At 38.5% G+C, this 20,360-nt stretch overlaps 2 protein-coding genes and 1 long non-coding RNA gene across 3 annotated transcripts in view; all 3 read left to right on the top strand.

Moving 5' to 3' along the window:
- The first annotated feature begins 1,374 nt into the window (after positions 1 to 1,374).
- LOC114572900 (interferon-induced protein 44-like) lies at positions 1,375 to 2,303 on the top strand. Its single transcript, XM_028604679.1, has 4 exons — positions 1,375 to 1,493; positions 1,617 to 1,788; positions 1,908 to 2,008; positions 2,151 to 2,303. Exons 1-4 carry the CDS (start codon positions 1,401 to 1,403, stop codon positions 2,301 to 2,303), a joined length of 519 nt encoding a protein of 172 aa, XP_028460480.1. The 5' UTR covers positions 1,375 to 1,400.
- Positions 2,304 to 6,005: 3,702 nt separating this feature from the next.
- Positions 6,006 to 7,860, top strand: LOC114572935 (uncharacterized). Its single transcript, XR_003694836.1, has 3 exons — positions 6,006 to 6,084; positions 6,166 to 6,240; positions 7,623 to 7,860. It is a non-coding gene; the product is annotated as an uncharacterized LOC114572935 (long non-coding RNA).
- A 5,382-nt stretch (positions 7,861 to 13,242) lies between these two features.
- Positions 13,243 to 20,360, top strand: part of LOC114572933 (interferon-induced protein 44) — a 40,169-nt gene continuing 33,051 nt past the window's right edge. Inside the window, exon 1 of the mRNA XM_028604726.1 lies at positions 13,243 to 13,258. The gene's annotated coding sequence lies outside the window, so the exon portion shown is untranslated. The remainder of the gene's footprint in view (positions 13,259 to 20,360) is intronic.

Raw genomic sequence — 20,360 nt, 5'->3', positions numbered from 1 at the left:
TAGTTATTTTACTGTTAACAAACAATGAAAAATGATTTAGAATGTTTACTAATTACTAATAATGTTGTAGCGTAATTTATGCTATTGTATCAATAGATTAGTATAATATAAAATAAGTGTATACATTTAAATAGTTAATACTTTGTTAATAGTTCATTATTGTTTTGTAAATCATCTATAAACATTATAAAGCTGGCTATTGTAAAGTTGCAACTAATACCTACAATAATAAGTTAATGATTAATATAAGGTTTATAAAGCATCAAGTAACATTCAATTGGCCCCATTACATTATTATTATTATTATTATTATTATTATTATATTTGGCAATCTATAAAAGAAATAAATATTATTATATATTTTAATTATCCTAACAATGTTTATTTTTATAGATGCTTTACAAAACAAATATTAACCATTAACAAGGTATTATATTCATCAGATTCAACTTTATAATAGATATCCAAATAATGTTGGTTGATGGTTTATAAACAATTTCTTAATCATTAACAAATACTTAATATAATATATAAAAATGTTATGATGTGAGCACAAACAAACTGTTAAAATAAGAAATTCCTATTTAGTAAACATTATGATTTAGTTGTTAGTTATCAGTTAAATAACTGTTCAATTAAGTTAATAGTTTTTTTGTTGGACCTCGGGGTGGCCGACTGATCAGTCAGACGCCTTTTCTGCCGACAGTCGGCCATCGGGTTGGTGTGTCTAGGCCTTTACAGTAACCTACTGAGTAATTTACATTTGCTGTCTGTGTTAAGAAAATCTGATATAATGTATGTTTTCCTGCCCTGAGCAGAGACAAACAGAGGGATCTGCAGTATGTGAAGGACTATAAACCTCAGCCTGACAGCCAGCAGCTCAGGATTCTTCTTCATGGAACAATTGGAGCTGGAAAGTCCAGTTTCATCAACTCTGTCCAAAGTGTCGTAGAAGGCAAAATGTTCAAAAAGGCTGGGGCGGCTAACATCTCTGGCAGCTCTTATACCAAAAAGGTAAAAAGAAAGTATGAAGTAAAATATACAGTTTGAGTATTGATTGATCTCTAGTACCTTGTGTTTAAAGTTAATGTAGCTCTGAACCACAGACTGTATGAAAAAAATTGACATAGCATCAGTGACATCACCCGTTTGTGGAATGCCATTTTGAAGCCTTGTGTTTGGCAATATGGGCTTCACCATCTTGTTTTTTTGCAACAAGGCGTGGCAATTTTTGCTCTGAACAGAAGCACCTGAAGCAACACAACAAGACAGCACAAGTTGGACCAGACAGGACATGCTTAATAACTGCACTGTTCTTTATATGTGGTTTACAGTACCAAACCTACAGGATCCAGAAGGATGGACAGAATACCTTTCACCCTTTGGTTCTCAATGACACCATGGGGCTGGAATGCAACAGCAACAGACACAGAAAAGTCTATGTCAAAGATATCAAACAGGCGATGAAGGGACATGTGAAAGACGGATACACGGTACTTTTAAAAATGCATTTTTAGTATTTAGGTTAAAAAAGAAAATTAAAATAACTACTGTTATCTGTTTAACATTATAATAATCTTGATAACTGTCATCCTCGATTTTACTTTGATTTCCAGTTCAATCCTGAACGTAAGATATCAAAGGAGGATCAATACTACAACCCAGCCCCAACTGCCAATGACAAAGTGCACGTTCTGGTTTGTGTCGTTGATGCCAGCGCTGTATCTCAGATGAGTCCTAAAGCTATAGAGACACTGCAGGACATCAGAGAGGAGGCCTCTGACTTGAGTGAGAGCAGAAATCATGATTATTATTTTCCCTTTGGGATTGATGTAGGCCACTCTGGTACAGGGAAGACATGAGAGAAGCTAATGGGTTCATGTTAAAGCTTTCTGTTCTCCTTGCAGATATTCCTCAAATGGCCATTCTCACCAAAATTGACTTAATTTGTCCGGAGATTAAAAATGATGTAAAGAATGTCTACAGGAGCAAGATACTAAAGAAAAAGGTATTATATTATTTGTCATTTAGTTTGCACAGAGAAGAAATATAATTTAATATGTCATTTAATACATTTTCAGTATTTTAGCACAAAGCTCTCTATGGTCTGAGCTGTATTTTTTTCTGAGATGTGATTGTTTTAAACATAGATGGAGGAGTTCAGTGCAGCGGTGGGTTATCCCATGAACAGCATCTTCCCTGTGAAGAACTACCATGAAGAAATCAACTTCAACAATGACATTGACTCACTGATCCTGAGCGCCGTGAGAGACCTCATCAACTTGGGTCAGTCTGAATGTTGAGAGATATTTGCATAAGAACGCTTTATTGCATTATGTCAAAATATCAATCTGTGACATTAATTCGTCAGTCATTACTTTTTCCTGATGGCACCATGTTTATTGTGTTTTAATTTAAAGCCTTTGTGACTCCTGCTTTTATTAGATGATGGCTGAAAATACTCGTTTCTCATTAAACTGTCCCCAGGGTCCAGCTGAGGATAGTGATTCCAGACTTCAGTATTGAACCTACACCCCTATATGCAAAATAAGAAGATTTTGTTGTTGTTTCAAGAGTCATACGGTATACTGGTTCAAGGTACAGCTGTTGTAGCTGTTGTAGTTGTATCTGGACGGCTCTGAGCCTCCACCTGGGATTTATGTTGTCTGTTATTCAGTCAAATAATCTAAACTCAAAGTGACTGTAGATTTGTTCTATCTATGACCACATAACTGCAAATTAAGACATTTAAATGTATATTTCTATAGATATATCTATGCCTATTTCTGTCTTGCTTTCTGCTGAAGCTCCACCCTGTGGAAGAATATTGTATATCTGTATATCATAGGCTACTCAAACTGAGCTTGGCAAGACTACTTTTTCATTTGCCTCTCCACATATCCGTGTTGGAACCAGCCCCTGCTGGCGTGCAGACTAGATTAGAACAAAAGAATGTTTATTCATGTAGCTTGAAAAGAGGTGACACCCACATGGTAGGATCTTGTTTGGGACTGAAGTAACCTCAAAACACATGGATTTGGGGGACGACGGCCCAATGGAGAGAGTTTTCATCCAAAGAACCGCCCCCAAAACTTCAAAAGAATATATTTGTGAAACTGAGAAATGTTTGGGACTGTAAAATGTGAATCCACAAGGGAGAAGCATCTTTTCAGTCCGCTGCAGGGTAAAACTTGTTTTTGTCATGTCATTTTCTTATTAAATCTTTTTGTTAATCTTCATTGGACCAGGCCTCTCTTTCAAATACAACACTTCCTAGGCCTAATGTCAAACTAATATCTAGTTGTGATTAGTGGAGGCAGTTACTTAGGTCAACTGATAGGTCGGAACAATGGAAAGAACAAATGGAATTTCCTACATTTTGACCCACCGTGGTGTATGAAGAGGGAAAACTGTAGAGGAGAGAGCAATTTGTTTGGAAAAATGTCAGAGAATCATAATGCATCTTCACCCTCTGTCTTCCCCTAAAGAATGGGTCAAACATGTCCATTTAATGATAATTATACCTCTCAAGTTTGTTCTGTAATTCAAAAACCGTGGGTCCAAACAGCAAACATATTATCATCACAAGAAAGATAAAAGTCTGGTGATCACATTGATGTGGTTTTTGTTTGTGGTGTCAAATATATGTGACACAGAGCAGGTAACAAGCAGGGAACCGTCTGCGTCCTTCCAGATATTTTTTTTCATTATTTCTATTGGTAGTTGGTATGAACAGAGCCAAAAGTTTAAGTCCGGTGGATTCCATAGTTACGTCTGCGGCCGGAACAAAATTTCCTACATTTTGACCAACCATGATGTATGAAGCGTGAAAACTGTAGGGGAGAGAGAATTTGTTTGGAAAAGTTTCAGAGGATCGTACTGCAGCTTCACCCTTTGTCATCCCCTCTGGCTCTCAACATAACGTCCCCATACACACACATTGGAAAATCTGAAACGGTCTGAAAACTGGACATATACATAAACTGTGATTTGGTAGAAACCATGTTTGATATCAAAATGCCCATTCAGTCCAATAAAAGCCAAAGTCTTGTCTTTGGTTTAAACTTTTAATTATTTTTCTACATTAAAGTTTGGCAATACAATATGGCCCCAAAGAGGGGTTGTTTTGAGCTATGTAAAACGATTTCCCGAAGATTTCCCATTAAAGTCTATGGGAAATTTTGCTGCGTTTCTTTGCCAATTTTGTGAAAACCGCGTGGCAAATCTCTTAGAAAAGTCATAGCACACCATTCCCGATCATTACACACATTTTAATGTATTTTGTGTGCATGTGTTGGCAACTCTCCGTGACTAGTAGCAGAACAAAAATGTGGCGGAATAATATTAAGTAGGGGGGATATTAGTCATTCTGCCGATTGCTGCTATTGCAGCACATCGGCACACTGAATAATTGTTTTGTCAATGTAAATCATGGGGCTAGGAAGCTGGGATTGGAACAGAGAGGTAACGTAGTGTAGAGCATACAAGATGGTTAGCTATGCCCTATTGGGTCCTGCTGGAATTTAATATTGATCTTGGTTTTCTTCAGGAAAAAGATAAGCCGGAGGTGACTCCAAAAATAATGGAATAATTTAATCAGTGAGTGCACTTTGATTGTTTTTACAGATGCATCTAGAAATCAAGTTAGTGGGAGAGCTGGGTTTGCGGTGTATGTGGAGCAGTTTGGGTAAAGATTTGCCGATGCATTTCTATTGGAAGCTCTGTTCTCACTGCTGATTCAATGGAAATATTATGGGCTCTATGGTGGATTGAGGAAGCCAGATTTAGAGAAGTGTTTTTTAGAATTGGGTTTGTTTAGCAAGGATTAACAAAGCCAATTCATCCACTATAAACCTGTGGAAAAGCGCAGCAGCACGGGTATCAGTTCTGGTAACCTTGGCGTTACAACAATTAGAGGAGAGTGACTAGGCAACGTGTGATTTTTTAAATTTTTTTATTGTTTGTTTTGTTTTCCCCAAGGCCGCAGAGGGTTTTTGTTCTTGTTCAATTGTATTTGTCTGTTCAGTATGTTACAAATTTAAAAAACAATAAAAAATTGATAAAAAAATAAAAATAAAAAAAATAATTGGGTTTGCTTGTAACATCACTTTTTGCTGGGTTCCTGGGCATGCTGGGGTGAGGGGAATGAGCGAGTGGACCTAATTGCAAAGGAGAGTCTAAGAAGAGACGATAGATATCCATCTATCATTTTGAAGAATGGAAATGAGAGAAATAATTAAAGAGGGTGTAACAAAAGAATGGCAGAGAGGGTGGGAAAAAGAAGTCAGGGGTAGACACTTTTTTATACAACCTAAAGTTATGAAAATATGCTTCAGTACATCTCTGTCTCGTAGGGACTCAGTTAAACTGTGTAGATTGAGATTGGGGCATTGTGGGTCAAATTATTATTTGTGCATTGTAGGAAAGCTTTTTCTGTTTCTGGCTTGTGTGAATGTGGGAGTCTCGAGTGAAGCATGTTTTCCTGGAATGTAAAAGATATAGTGTAGAAAAGAAGGGTATTGTTTGGAAAACTGACACGGATGGAGTTGAGGCTTTTTCTGTTTTATCTTTGTTTGCACACAGTGAGGAACATTAACTGACATCCAAGGCAGTTCTTCAATTCCTGCATGATACAGGACTGTATGTAATCTAATCTAAACTTTTGATCTGTGGAGGGCAGTAATAGGCTTAGCAGCGTCTACACTGCCGGAATCTCACAAGAAGAAGAAGAATGACCGAGCAGGAGGATACCAGGAAGTGTCAGGCAGGGTGAGTGTTAACACAAAGTAAGAATTACTCTTCCTATTGATTTAATCTGCTGATTTCATCCGATTTGTTAGATTACACATACACATAAACATGTGACAGGATGAGGTTTGCCCCTCCCTCTTACCTGTGCACGGGAGTGCGCACAAGCACACCTGGGGCTCATCCCCTTTGATTGGGAGCAGGTGGGGGCTCTATTTAAGCCTGTGTGTAAACTTGTTCTTTTTCTGTCTTCTCCTGTTGGGTGTGGAGATGTGTTGGGCTTGGCGTGCTGTATCTTTTTGCAGCTGCCCTAGGTTGTCAGTTTGCTGCAGTGTGGTAAGGACACTTTTTCATCTTTCGTGCCTTTTATTGTTTTGTGTCGCTGTGCATGTGGCACTAACGTGTGTTCTTTCATAGAGCCGACCCTGTCTTGGCTGTGGATGTCCCTATGTGGGTAGATGTATACCTGGGCGGTTGGCGTTGGGTGTCTCGGTAAGCTGCATGCCTCCCTGTTTCGAGCCATTTTTTTTTTTTTTTTTTATTTTCTTTTCATTATGCATGGTGGTTTTTGATTTGAATTGTTTTGTTTGTTTTTTTTTATTTTCTAATATCATCACTTACTTTCTTAACAGAAAAGATTGCTATTTTAAGACCTATCTAATTAAATAAAATTGTATATATTTATAATTACTTTATTGTCTCTGATCCCTGATTTTGAGAACCAACTTGTGTGCTTTTAAAGGTCTTGGGCTTATCCCAAGTGGCGTTGTCGGACAAGTTTAGCTTCTCGAGTGTCATACTAGCTCTAAATGGTCAAGCACCATCATACCTAGAAGAGCTCTTAGTACCTTACTGCCACACTAGAGCACTGCGCTCCCAAAATTCAGAACTACTTGTGGTTCCTAGAGTCTCTAAAAGTAGACTGGGGGCCAGAGCCTTCAGCTACCAGGCTCCTTTCCTGTGGAACCAGCTCCCACTTTGGGTTCGAGGGGCAGACACCATCACCACATTTAAGAATAAACTGAAAACTCTCCTCTTTGATAAAGCTTATAGTTAGGTTAGATATGGGTCTATGGTGGAGTGAGGAGTTGCAGCGTCCACCTAACTCGGCCCACCTGCTCCTCTTCGTAGTCATCAGTTTTATTTATCCTATAATCAATTATATAGTGGGAGTAGAGGGAGGCAGGCCAGTACAGCCAGTCATGCTTTTATAATTCTAGACTGCCGGGGAAGTTCCTTCCTTCCTATGACACACTGAGCTGCTCTCTCATCAAGGTTTTCATTGATTTCCTTTTGTATGCATCCTGTCCCAGAAATGTTAGTTACTAACCTAGCTCTGGGGAGTTTACTCCCCGGAGTCCTTATGTTTCTTCTGCTCTGCGATTCCCTGCTGCGTCCGCTGCATCCACCCGTGCTCTGCAGCGCCACGTTACAGCCCGCAACGCCCTGCTGTGATGTTCATATGCACAGAGTAGTCAGGATCCGGTATAGGAGACTGCACTACTCAGTATGACACGATGTGCCCTGCTATGAACTTCCACGACTACCTTCAAAGTCACTGTTCCATTATCTTTAATGTGACTATTATCACCACTGTTCATCACGCCCCCAACCGGCCCCATCAGACACCGCCTACCAAGAGTCTGGGTCTGCCGAGGTTTCTTCCTAAAAGGGAGTTTTTCCTCGCCACTGTCGCAATAGCCACTGCTAATGCTTGTTCTTCAGGGAATTACTGGAATTGTTGGGGTTTTGGAAATTATAGTGGTCTAGACCTACTCTAACTGTAAAGTGTCTCGATAACTCTTATGATTTGATACTATAAATAAAATTGAATTGAATCATACGCCACTCTTACTGCCACATTTACATTCCAGATTCGGTAAAATGAGTGATTTGGAGGAAGAGGAGGACTCTGTGTCCATGAAGAGTGACTTTTCCAAAGAAGAACCTTTTTATTCTTCAGTAAAAAAAAAACAGGACCTTTTAGACAGTCTGTTTCTGTTGTAAACTCATCCATAGAATAATCTGTTATTTAATGTTATCTGCTAGGCACTACAACTCTGTTCTTGTATAATTTCATGAGAATTTTATTATTATAGCCCTTTACTGATACTTTTACCTAAATGTTGACTTGATATGTATGTATAAAGCACGAACGCTGTGATTAGCATCCACAGACCGAGCTGCAATGTAACCCTATAGGGCAAATGTGCATCATCAATTTCGTCCACTAATAGTGCTTTTTTTTATTTTTTTTTGCCGCAGACAAGCTCAAAATTACGGTTTATTTACATGGAGTCTGGTGGCTTAACCAAATGTTTTTGTTTAAAAAAAGGATCTTACTCTTTAACAGAGAGATTGACCTCCTTTAGAAATCCTTTCCATAATGTTCTCAGACACTTAGAATATTAATCTGAGCCTGTCAGCGGCAAAACGAGCACTTTTGTGAACATAAATAGAAAGTGCACAGTGGTCCAATAACGTACATTAAAGCTTGTTGCTGGTTGATGCTGCGCATCGGAGTGTAAATGTGTGTGTGAATGATTATCTGATGAGCAGGTGGCACCTTGTACGGCAGCCTCGGCCACCGTGTATGAATGTGTGTGAATGGTTCCTGTACTATGTTAAAGCTCTCTGAGTAGTCGTTGAGACTAGAAAAGCTCTATATAAGAACAGTCCATTTACATTTGTTTCGCCGCTACCACCAACAGCAGCAATCTCGCTTAATACTGGACCAATGTCAAAGATTGTTGTTTACATCAGACACTTAGACACAGAAACATAGGTAAATAGGGTCCATGTTTAAAAAAACAAAACAAAAAAAAAACCCGACTAACTTTAAAAGTACATATATTTACTAGGGGTGTCAACATTAACGTAAATTCCTTTTAACGACACATGGATAAAGAAAAGGGTCTTTTGAAAGGCAAGTTGAGTAGGATTGGGTATTGACAACCGATTCCTACTTGGAATCGTTCCAAAAATTACGATTCCATCAGGATCTTTTCTTTATTGGAATCATTTGGAGGATTTGGTTTTAAATCCGATCATCGGTTCCAAATATAATATGCACAAGTTTTGGTTTCCGTAGCAGCCATGTGCTTGTTGTGTTGCAGCCATGGAGCACAGTAAGCGGCGCTCTAGTTAGGGTTGGACTTCGTTTGGATTTTAACAATTCGTGGTATGCTCTTCTCAGTTTTTTTGGTGAATTTCTGTAGCAGAAACAGCGCCGCCTAGAGGTCTGGAATATGAAGTAGCGTGTTGAGTCATTTATAAATAGATTCATTTGGACACAACTATTTTTGAAACAAATCCAGGGAAGACGGGTAAAAAAAGATTGTTTTGGTACTTGTGGACGTGGCCTTAGATTATTGAAAAGCAATAAAGGTTAAAAATACATTACAATAAAAATGATTTCTGTCTCTGAAAGCTAAATGATTATTGATGTCATTTATCAACCTGGTGCATCTGCGAGGTCTATCAACACAGATCCGCCGACTGCACGCAACTAGGGTTAAGACGGTAAACGAAGAAAGGAGGGATAACCTAAGGTTAACACCTTATCGGCCTACACCTTATTATTATCTTATTGGTTAAAAGTACTACGGGTGAACTCTTGATGCACAGAAGCTTAAGCTTAAATCATAAAAACACTTTAGGCCTTAAAAGGTAATGAGAACAAGAAGAGGAAGTTGCACCAGACAGTGTGTGTATGTGGCGACAGAAGAATCTACCCGGAGACAGGAGGATGACACCCCATCGAGGAAAAGGATACATTTTGAGGGATATGTAGAACGGGGCTCACAACTTGACAGAGACTTTGTTATCCTGAGCTCTGTACTTTCATGTCTGAAGTTAGGGATACTTAGTGTCTTTGTGAACCCACATGTGTTTTGTAACTTAACTGCTGGACTCAGTAAACTTTGCTTAACTTGAATTCTTCGTCTCAGACTTGATCCTTGAGTTTTCGTATCCATAAGTCCTATCAACGAATACGTGGGAATTAGAGTAATTTGAGTCATATCTCGGCCTTCGGGCCTGTGTTTTTTTCGCCGGAATTCCCCTTTCACAATGAAGGGTCTTTAGCAAACAAAATGGATGATCTTCGACTGCGGATCACTACTCGTAAATGTATAATGAACTGCAATATCATGATTTTCACGGAAACATGGTAACAACAGCACTGGGCAACTGTGTTACCATTACCAAAAAAAAAACACCAAACAAGACTATGATGTTCATGACACAGCCCAGCTACTTTTCAAAGGCTTTGAAATTTAATTTCAAAAAGTTTATTTAAAACTCTGGGCCCATTAAAGGAGACCTGCATTTTTAGTGATCCCCAAGTGCACAGCATACATTTCAACAAATAAACCATAACATAACATTTATATTACAACAGATGCAATTTTTAAACAAATAAAGCAAACACAAGAAGATACATAGAAGTCACTAATCAAGGCCTTAAATTGACAGAAAATGTATAGATTGAGTAGAGACACATTTTAAGGTGCTTTGTTAGGCATTTCAGGAATGTAGAGTGGCAAATGAAAAAGTAGCCGAGCTCAGTTCCAGTATCCTATGAAATGCAGTCAAAGATCCTCTATGTGGAAACTAACTGTAATACATTATTCTTCCACAGGGTGGAACTGCAGCAGAATGCAAGACAGAAATATACATAGATATATCTATGGAAATATACATTTAAATGTGTTAATTTACAGTTATATGGACATAGACATAACACATCTATAGAGTCACTCTGAGTTTAGATTATCTGAATGAATAACAGACAACATATGTCCCAGGTGGAGGATCAGAGAAGTCCAGATACAGTCTGAAACCGTCTGGATCATCAGGACACTGACAAATATCACTGCCATCTGAGGAGAAAAGACAACAGAAGAGATGAATGAGTGTTGGGTGATAACAAATACTTATTTCAATATCTGCACCTGTATGTACTTTACTTTAAGGTGTGAATATAAGTATCAAGTCAAACTCTCTATCAGCAGATACTCATTTTAAAGTACTCTGATTAGTCAAAAATATTTGATCAAGACATCCCGAGTGACTGAATAAATTAAAATTATCATGTAATTCTAAAAGAACAGAGTTGTAGTGGCTATCAGATATCATTAAATAACTTTAAATAACTTTAGGTCTCTTACTGTGTGTATGGGGGTGCAGGTTCATCAATGAAGTCTGGAGGAGACCCTCTGGGATCATCACCGTCAAACCCTGGAGATATTAGTTTAATAAGAAATATGTATTTTCAGCCATCATCTATCTAATGAAGGCAGGAATCACATGGGCTTTGAAGTAAAACACATAAAAACATGGTGCCATAAGCAAAAAGTAATGAATCATAGATTGTAGGAAATCCTGTTGGTTAATGTCACAGATTACTTTGGGCAGCTTATTCCTCAGATTTATGTCTTCTCGCCCCGCAGTTTTCCTTGGATTAGGGTGGCACCTAAATCATGGTTGCAGCTGCCACCGTGGTCTTGCTCAACACCCTACTATGCCCTCCTATGTCCTCCTATGCCCTACTATGTCCTCCTATGCCCTACTATGCCCCGCTATGCCCTGCTATGCCCTAATATGCCCTACTATGCACCACTGAGCCGTACTATGCCCCGCTACACCCTGATTCAACCTCCTATGCCCTAATATGCCTTACTATGACCTGCAATACCCCGCTACACCTTGCTTTGCCTTGTTACGTCCCGCTATGCCCTACTCTGCCCCATTATTCCCTGCTATGCCCAACTATGCCCCATTATTCCCTGCTATGCCCAACTATGCCCCATTATTCCCTGTTATGCCCTACTCTGCCCCATTATTCCCTGTTATGCCCTACTATGCCCCATTATTCCCTGTTATGCCCAACTATGCCCCATTATTCCCTGTTATGCCCTACTATGCCCCATTATTCCCTGTTATGCCCTACTATGCCCCATTATTTGCTATGCCCAACTATGCCCCATTATTTATGCCCTGTGCCCCATTGCCCTGTTATGCCCTATGCCCCATTATTCCCTGTTATGCCCTACTATGCCCCATTATGCCCCATTATTCCCTGTTATGCCTGTTATTGCCTGTTATGCCCACTATGCCCCATTATTCCCTGTTATGCCCTACTATGCCCCATTATTCCCTGTTATGCCCTACTATGCCCCATTATTCCCTGTTATGCCCTACTATGCCCCATTATTCCCTGTTATGCCCTACTATGCCCCATTATTCCCTGTTATGCCCAGCAACACCGCGCTACGCCCATCTTTACTGCTACGCCCTGAACTGCTACCACTGTTAATTCTAGTCTTAGTTCCACTATCTTTATTGTTACTATAACTGCCACTGTTCATCATCCAAACTACTATGATTATTATTAATCATATTTCTCTCTATCTGTATATCTGTATCAGTGTCTCTGTGTCCCAACTGGCAGAGACAGATGGCCGCCCACCAAGAGCCAGGGTCTGTCCGAGGTTTCTGTCTAAATGGAAGGTTTTCCTCGCCACTGTGACACCAAATGCTTGCTGTTGGGAAATTGTTGAGTCTTTGTAAATGATAGTGTGGTCTAGACCTACTCTGTCTGTAAAGTGATTTGACATAACTCTTTATATGATTTGATACTATAAATACAATTTAATTTAATTGAATAGATTTTTTGACACATAAAAATGGCTGCCACTCTGACCATTCTAACACTTAAAATTAAATAGTATTTTGTTTGCTTGTGATGAGAGAGATGAAAAAACTGTGCAAAGAGTTGCTTGCTCTCTTATGTGCTCTCTGAATAAAATTTATAAAGGTAAATCAAGCCAATTAATGACAGTAAAAAGAAACAGTAAACGTAAGTGAGCCATCAATGCAGTGTGGGTAGTTTAAACAGTCATGCTACACACATTACATTGTCTGGAACTTCAAGGAACCACCTCTTCTTTCATACTGTTTTGCAGTATTTTGCAGTATTTGCATTTAGTGATTGCACTACTTTGAATATGTAACCAATTGCTTTAGTATATTTGTTTTTGAAGTCTGTAGGCTTTCTTGCATTTATTAATTTTTGATCGCTTTGGCAGAATACATTCTTAAACTCTCAACTTAATCTACTGAGTTCTATTAAGTAGATTAGTTCTATTAATCTATGTTTTGTTTTTAATCTCATATTTTAATGTATGGATATGTGCATGGTGTATTAAAAAACTTACTATAGTTTAAAGAAACATTGTGTTGTTAAAAATTGTGAAAACGGAGATGTTGTGGTTTGGCTTCTAGCTGACAGTAAACATTTCCTTGTATGAACATGAGACAGAAAGGAGGAAAGATTGTTTTTTTGCAGCTTAAAGCAGGCGTGCCGATGGTATCACAGCTCTCTCCTCCAATCACACTGAGACAGATTGTGTTTACTTGCAGGTGAAAGTGGCAGTTGTATATAAATTGCTCTTAATAATCCCTCAACTCACATTCTGCCTTTGACTTACTTCCAGTACAACAGTAGGTATGAGTCTTTCCCTAAAGTTTGATCTCTTATGTTTAAATGGTGAATTGTGTTTTCTGTATCTGTATTTTATTGTATTTTAACATTGTTTACAGAATAGTATTATTAAAATATATTGTTGCCTGTTATAAGTAAAATTTCTAATGTTTGGTTTAATTTTAGGGGTACTCTATAGGTTATATAGTTATTATAGTTTTATATTTCATAGTTCATTATATTGTGTTTGGTTGAGTTTCATTCATGAAATACTTTACAGTTCATAAAACCTTCTTAGCTATGTTCACATTTGGTATTGTTGCATTTGTAGGATTTTGAGAAAGGAGAGACTTGGTCCAATGACGTTAGCACCTCTCTCTCTCTCTCTGTTGTTTCTCTAGCTCTAACTGTAGCGGTGGCTGTTGTTATATCAACAAAAGACACTCTTGCCTGGTTTTCGCTCAGCTTTAATTTTTACTACAAAAGCGCCCTTAGTCAACTTTTTCTTGTCAAAAAAGTGTGAACATAGCTTTAAGGATTTTATTTTTTTACAGACTGAATCAGTGATTTTACAAAGGTGGAAAATGTTTTAATTTGTGCTAATAGTTGTTTTTTTTTAATTGTCTGTTTTAATTATTTTGGTTATCTTTAAATCTGCTCTGTCCAATCAACTTCAACACATTTTCAATGAATTTTTCCAAAAAACAAACTCTTTTTACTTAGTTGATTCAATATTAAGAAAGTGTGTGAAAGTTAAATAATGAATGTGACGCTGTATTGTAATTTACCATCGACATATTCATATACTTTATGACTTTTCCACCAAGATGTTTAGTCACCTTCTTTGGCCTTTCTTGTTCTGTTGTTTTGATCTTTTGTAGAGAAATTAACATGTTGTTAGTTGTATATTTGTGTAATAGATATCTCTCCTCTCCTGCTGTGGCTGCTGCTTTTTAAATGCTATTGTATGTATTTCATATGTTATAAATAATACCTGCGTTCCTCTCCCAGAAATCTAGCCATCCTAGCGGAGGATCTTTGTGCAGTTGGACAGTTTGAGTCCCCAGTCAGAGTTGTGTTAGTACCTCTGCAGCTTTCTGCTCTCAGACTAAACTAACAGAGAGACGGCTTACATTACCTTCAGCTGGAGCTTCAGACGGAGGAACCTAAAATAAAATAGATATCCATCATGATAGGAGACATTCTCTAAACCTAAATCCTGCAACAGACGGAGAAAACTAACTGCGAAACACCCTGTGAAAGTGAAAGTAGCCGAAACTTGCCCTGAACACAATAACCAACAATTCCAGTAATCCACCCAAGAGCATTTAGTGCAGCAGTTGTGAGGAAAAACTTCCTTCTAGGAAGAAACCTCGGACAGACCCATTCATCCATTGACATATTCATATACTTTATGACTTTATTAATTCCCAACAAGATGTTTAGTCACCTTAACAATTTGTTCAAATTTTAGCTCATTTATATATTTTACTCCACAGCCATGGGAGGACTCTTCAGCTATCTTGCCCCTCCACTAGAGATGCACCGGCTGGTGACCGATTTTTTAATCAGCCATGACCTGCCAGTCTGACCTGATTTTATGCCGGTCAAATGCTGTAAAGGCTACCATACACACAATTAGGAATTTAGGCTAGCAAATAATAACAATAAACCCACTATTAATTGAGCCGCGTGAGCAAGAGCGTTCAACAATCGCCAGTCTGACATATGCAGGTGAAGATTTTATGCTAACAATGTCAACATACAGTGGGGAAATAAATGCTGTAAAGGCTTACAAAGAACCAAAAATCTACAATTTTAACAATGCCAGAATCCCAAAGAAAATTCCAGAAAATCACATCATATGAAATTAAAATTATAACCATCTGATGAGGGCTAGCAAATTAATAACAATAAACCCCAATCCGAACCAATTATCTAATTACATTATCTTAATGCAGCATAACTACATGCTTTAGACATCAGGGACAAAATCTGCACAAGGCTGGGATGGGCACAAGAGAATCGGAAAAATACAAACGTGAGCAAAATGGAAGAAGCACCACACCAACAATCGCCATTATATCGAATCGGTGAGGAATCACAGCCTGAAGGCAGGGCAACCTAGCTAGCAGGATTGAAAGAACACAAACAAGGCCGAAATCACCACCTAACAGAAATGAACTGACAACAACTCAAGTTGGAGGGCAAAGAACACCGAGTACAACCTAAAGACATGGTTACAGTTCTCAAGGGGGGTGGTGGCAATTTCCACTGGCTAGTTATCCGCCAAAGCAACCGGATAGAGAGTCAAGGTTCTCTTTTTTTTGAATCGATTGAAAATCTTTGGAGGGAGCTTAAAATTTGAGTTCTACCTGAATGATTTTTCCAGGGAGGAGTGGGCCAACATCCCTGCCAAAATGTGGTAAAAACCGTTTGACATCTGTGCTGGCCAATAATGGCTTTTCTACAAAATATTAACATGCTGTTTGTCCAGGGGGTCAAATACTTGTTTTTCCTCATCAGATGCCTGCTTTGGGATTCTGTCTTTCACTGTTGTGGGCAAACCTGCAAAATCAGCAAGGGGCAAATACTTATTTCCCCACTGTAAGTTATATCGACTTACAGTTCTCAAGGACGCACACACGCAATTTCCACTGGCTAGGTGTGAAGCGCGTGTCCGCGCTATTCTCCGACATGTACTCCTACAATCACTGCTTATAGACGCCATTTTCTACAAATGCATTACCTGTTTTAATACAGAAGATTAGTTTGCTAAATATATAAACCACACCAGGAGTCATTTATATTGTTCTATTTCATAGCGATCTGTTAAAAAATGTTCTATGTTCTACACAAAATGTAAAATGTTCTATTAAAGAAAAGATAGAAAATAAATATTTGTGTGTGTTGTAAAGTGGTTAGAAAAAATGAAATCAGAATCGGCAGGTCAAACACAATGAAAAATCGGAAATCTGAATCGGCCTAGAAAATTGTAATCGGTGCATCTCTAACCTCCACCCTCTCCTTGTAAGATTAATTTTTCTACGTGAGGACTGTGTGTGTGTGTGTGTGTGTGTGTGTGTGTGTGTGTGTGTGTGTGTGTGTGTGTGTGTGTGTGTGTGTTTAAAGTGTACGTGAGGATTGTGTGTGTTAGACCTTTTCTGTTTTTGTTCTGTACTTATGCTTTTCACTGTGGTTATTTCCCAGTTCCTGTCTGGATTTGTCTGGTTCCCAGTGATTCTGTTAATTTCACTTCATTGTACTTCACACCACCTGTGATCAAGCATAACGGTAAGCCTGCTGTGTTGGCGGCGAAACTCTTTCTTATCTTACTACACTTCATCTCAATGAATGTAGCGATTGTTGAAAATATTTATATCCTTGTGTGTTTATTTAAACATTTAGAACTTTGGTTTGATCAGTTGTTTCACAACACTGAGTGAAGAAATTAGATTGATTCCTTGACAATATTTAGTTTGTTTAGCATTTTTAATCCGCATTGTTCACATCTTCACAAACACAGTCCTGACGGTTGTTCAGCGTTATGGTCTCAAAATATACATAAGTTTACTGGGAAGCAAACAGAGACAGAATTGTGGTTTGTTTAGTTGCACCAGAGTTCAAATGTAGGCGTTTTCAGCAGATTTCTAGTATTAATATATATTAAATTTTTTAATATACCGTCGAATATTCTAGTCTCTCTTGCTGTTTATTTCCATCCTTTTCTTTTTCTATTTAAATAAGGATGGATGAAATAAAAAGCCTTTGTACGTTTGCACTGTATTTATTGAACAATGAATGGATGAAAGCCGCTTTCACATTTAGCTGCTACAAAACATCTGTCAATAATTCACCAGTGTAGGAACATAATAATGTCATAAACCAAGCTAGAGGGTCAGCTGCTAAACAGATATTATCAGACAGTTTATCTTAGTCTTGTTCTATTCCCAGTCAGAAAATCAAGATGTTCTATTCATGTAGCTAATATATATAAATTAAGTTATTATTTATCCCAGTCGATCCAACCAGGCAATCTGATTGGTCAACTAGACATTTAGAACCTGCTCAAATCAGCATTACAACCCACCATGCTCATCACTTAACATTTTACTCTGCCATTTCATGTCAATCTTACAGAGTTAAATTATAAACGGTTTTTAATATGATTTTTGGCTTTTCCCCTTTCCTTTATTGTTATATATCTTTTTTGTGCACGTTATAGGTTTACAAAGTGAAAAAGCCCAAAGTCCCCCCCCCCAAAGGGACTTACCATCTCTAACAGAAAACACTGTTCACCAACTGCTCCAAACAGCTCTATTGTAGTCCAGCCTTTACTTCAGAGACCAACGTGGTCACTTTGTAACACACGTTATAATGCTCACCTAGCTGCTAGCATGGCACGCCCTCATACTCTGCTTCTGACTGGCTAGTAGTCCTTACCTAGGTACTGTCAGGGCACGCCCTCATACTCTGCTTCTGACTGGCTAGTAGTCCTTACCTAGGTACTGTCAGGGCACTCCCTCATACTCTGCTTCTGACTGGCAAGGCAAGGCAAGGCAGCTTTATTTGTAGAGCACATTTCAGCAACAGGGCAATTCAAAGTGCTTTACATAAAACATGAAAGAGCATTCAGAAAACAATTAAAAACAATTTAAAAACATTCAAAGTCAAGAATAAAATTTACAGTGCAGTATAAAAATTTAAAAAAAACAATTTAAAAACATTAAAACAGTTAAACTTTTAAAAGCAGATAAAATAGGTTATTTAAAGAAAGGCAAGATCAAAAAGAAAGGTCTTCAGCCTGGATTTAAAAGAACTGAGAGTTGCAGCTTACCTGCAGTTTTCTGGGAGTTTGTTCCAGATATATGGAGCATAAAAACTGAACGCTGCTTCCCCCTGTTTAGTTCTGACTCTGGGGACAACAAGTAGACCTGTCCCAGACCACCTGAGAGGTCTGGGTGGGTCATAGTGTAGTAGACCTGTCCCAGACCACCTGAGAGGTCTGGGTGGGTCATAGTGTAGTAGACCTGTCCCAGACCACCTGAGAGGTCTGGGTGGGTCATAGTGTAGTAGACCTGTCCCAGACCACCTGAGAGGTCTGGGTGGGTCATAGTGTAGTAGACCTGTCCCAGACCACCTGAGAGGTCTGGGTGGGTCATAATGTAGTAGCAGATCAGAAATGTGTTTTGGCCCTAAACCGTTTAGTGATTTATAAACCAGCAAAAGTATTTTGAAATCAATTCTTTGAGGCACTGGAAGCCAGTGTAGAGATTTCAGTACTGGAGTGATGTGATCCACTTTCTTGGTTTTAGTGAGGACTCGAGCAGCAGCGTTCTGAATCAGCTGCAGCTGTCTGATTGATTTTTTAGGGAGACCTGTAAAGACACCGTTACAGTAGTCAAGTCTACTGAAGATAAAAGCATGGACAAGTTTTTCCAGATCCTGCTGAGACATAAGTCCTTTAACCCTTGATATATTTTTAAGGTGATAATAGGCTGATTTTGTAATTGTCTTAATGTGGCTTTTAAAATTTAGGTCTGAGTCCATGACTACACCAAGATTTCTGGCTTTGTCTGTTGTTTTTAACATTGTCGTTTGAAGCTGAGCGCTGACTTTCAATCGTTCCTCTTTAGCTCCAAAAACAACCACCTCCGTTTTTTCTTCATTTAATTTAATTTCAATGCACTTATTCATTTGTTGTATTGGGCTATAGTTCCCTGGCGATAAGGTTATCTAAATTTGTGTGTCATCCGCATTAATTATGGTAACTTATTTTGTTGTTTTCCATAATCTGAGCCAGTGGAAGCATGTAGATGTTGAACAGAAGAGGCCCCAGAACTGAGCCTTGGGGAACTCCGCACGTCATATTTGTATGCTCAGATGTATAATTACCTATAGACACAAAGTAGTCCCTATTCTTTAAATTCTTTAAAAAATCTGTGTTTAAGTGGATGTAATTAAAGACTTTAACAAGAACTGTCTCAGTGCTGTGGTGTGGTCGAACACCTGACTGGAAGGCATCAAAACTGTTGTTTAGCGATAAGAAAAGGTTGAGTTGTTGAAAAACCACTTTTTCTATGATTTTACTTAAAAATGGAAGGTTTGATATTGGCCTATAGTTGCTCATTAGTGTCGTGTCTAGATTGTTCTTTTTTAGGAGTGGCTTGATGACTGCAGTTTTCAGGGCCTGTGGGAAGATACCTGAGAGCAGAGATGTGTTTACAATCTGTAGAAGATCAGAAGCCAAACAGTTCGAAACATTTTTGAAAACACCCGTTGGTAGAATATCAAGGCAACAGGAGGAGGTTTTCAGATGTTGTATAATGTCCTCCAGGTTTTTAAGGTTGATCGTATGAAATTGTGTCATGTTGGAATTTGTTTTGCGTGAACACTGTGACAACACATATCCTGTACTTGATATGGAAGCACTGACTGTTTGTCTAATTTTCTGAATTTTGTCTGTGAAGAAGGAGGCAAAGTCGTTGCAAGCCTTGGTAGACAACAGTTCAGATGCTACTGGTACTGGAGGGTTTGTTAATCTATCAACAGTAGCAAACAAAGCACGTGAATTATTATTGTTTCTGGCATTATAAATGCGAAGTCTCTCTTTATAGGTGTTATAATGGACCTGGAGAGTAGTTTTTTTGCCAACTGCGTTCAGCTTTGCTTCTGACTGGCTAGTAGTCCTTACCTAGGTACTGTCAGGGCCCTCATACTCTGCTTCTGACTGGCTAGTAGTCCTTACCTAGGTACTGTCAGGGCACGCCCTCATTCTCTGCTTCTGACTGGCTAGTAGTCCTTACCTAGCTACTGAGCATGTGCGACTCCCAACAAAGATGGAACAGAAGTGAGATGCCTCACTCTGTAGCTAAAACAGAGAGCTCAACACACAGGGTGAAAAGAGGAGCTGCAGCAATGTGCAGTACAACAGAAATATGGTGTTTTTTGAAAATTAAACCATGTAAACCTATTCTGATACAACCTCTAAATACAATTATCAACCTGAAAATGAGCACTTTCAAAAATGTGTATTAATGAAAACAAATACAGAACAGGTAATGCTTAATTAATTATGTTTGGTTGAGTTTAATTTCACTCAGTATGACAGACCTTACAGTTCATA

This window comes from Perca flavescens, chromosome 18 (genome assembly GCF_004354835.1).
Source record: "Perca flavescens isolate YP-PL-M2 chromosome 18, PFLA_1.0, whole genome shotgun sequence".
Taxonomy (NCBI): domain Eukaryota; kingdom Metazoa; phylum Chordata; class Actinopteri; order Perciformes; family Percidae; genus Perca; species Perca flavescens.
Note: the sequence above shows the minus strand (reverse complement) of the source record. Positions and strands in the feature narration are given on the sequence as shown.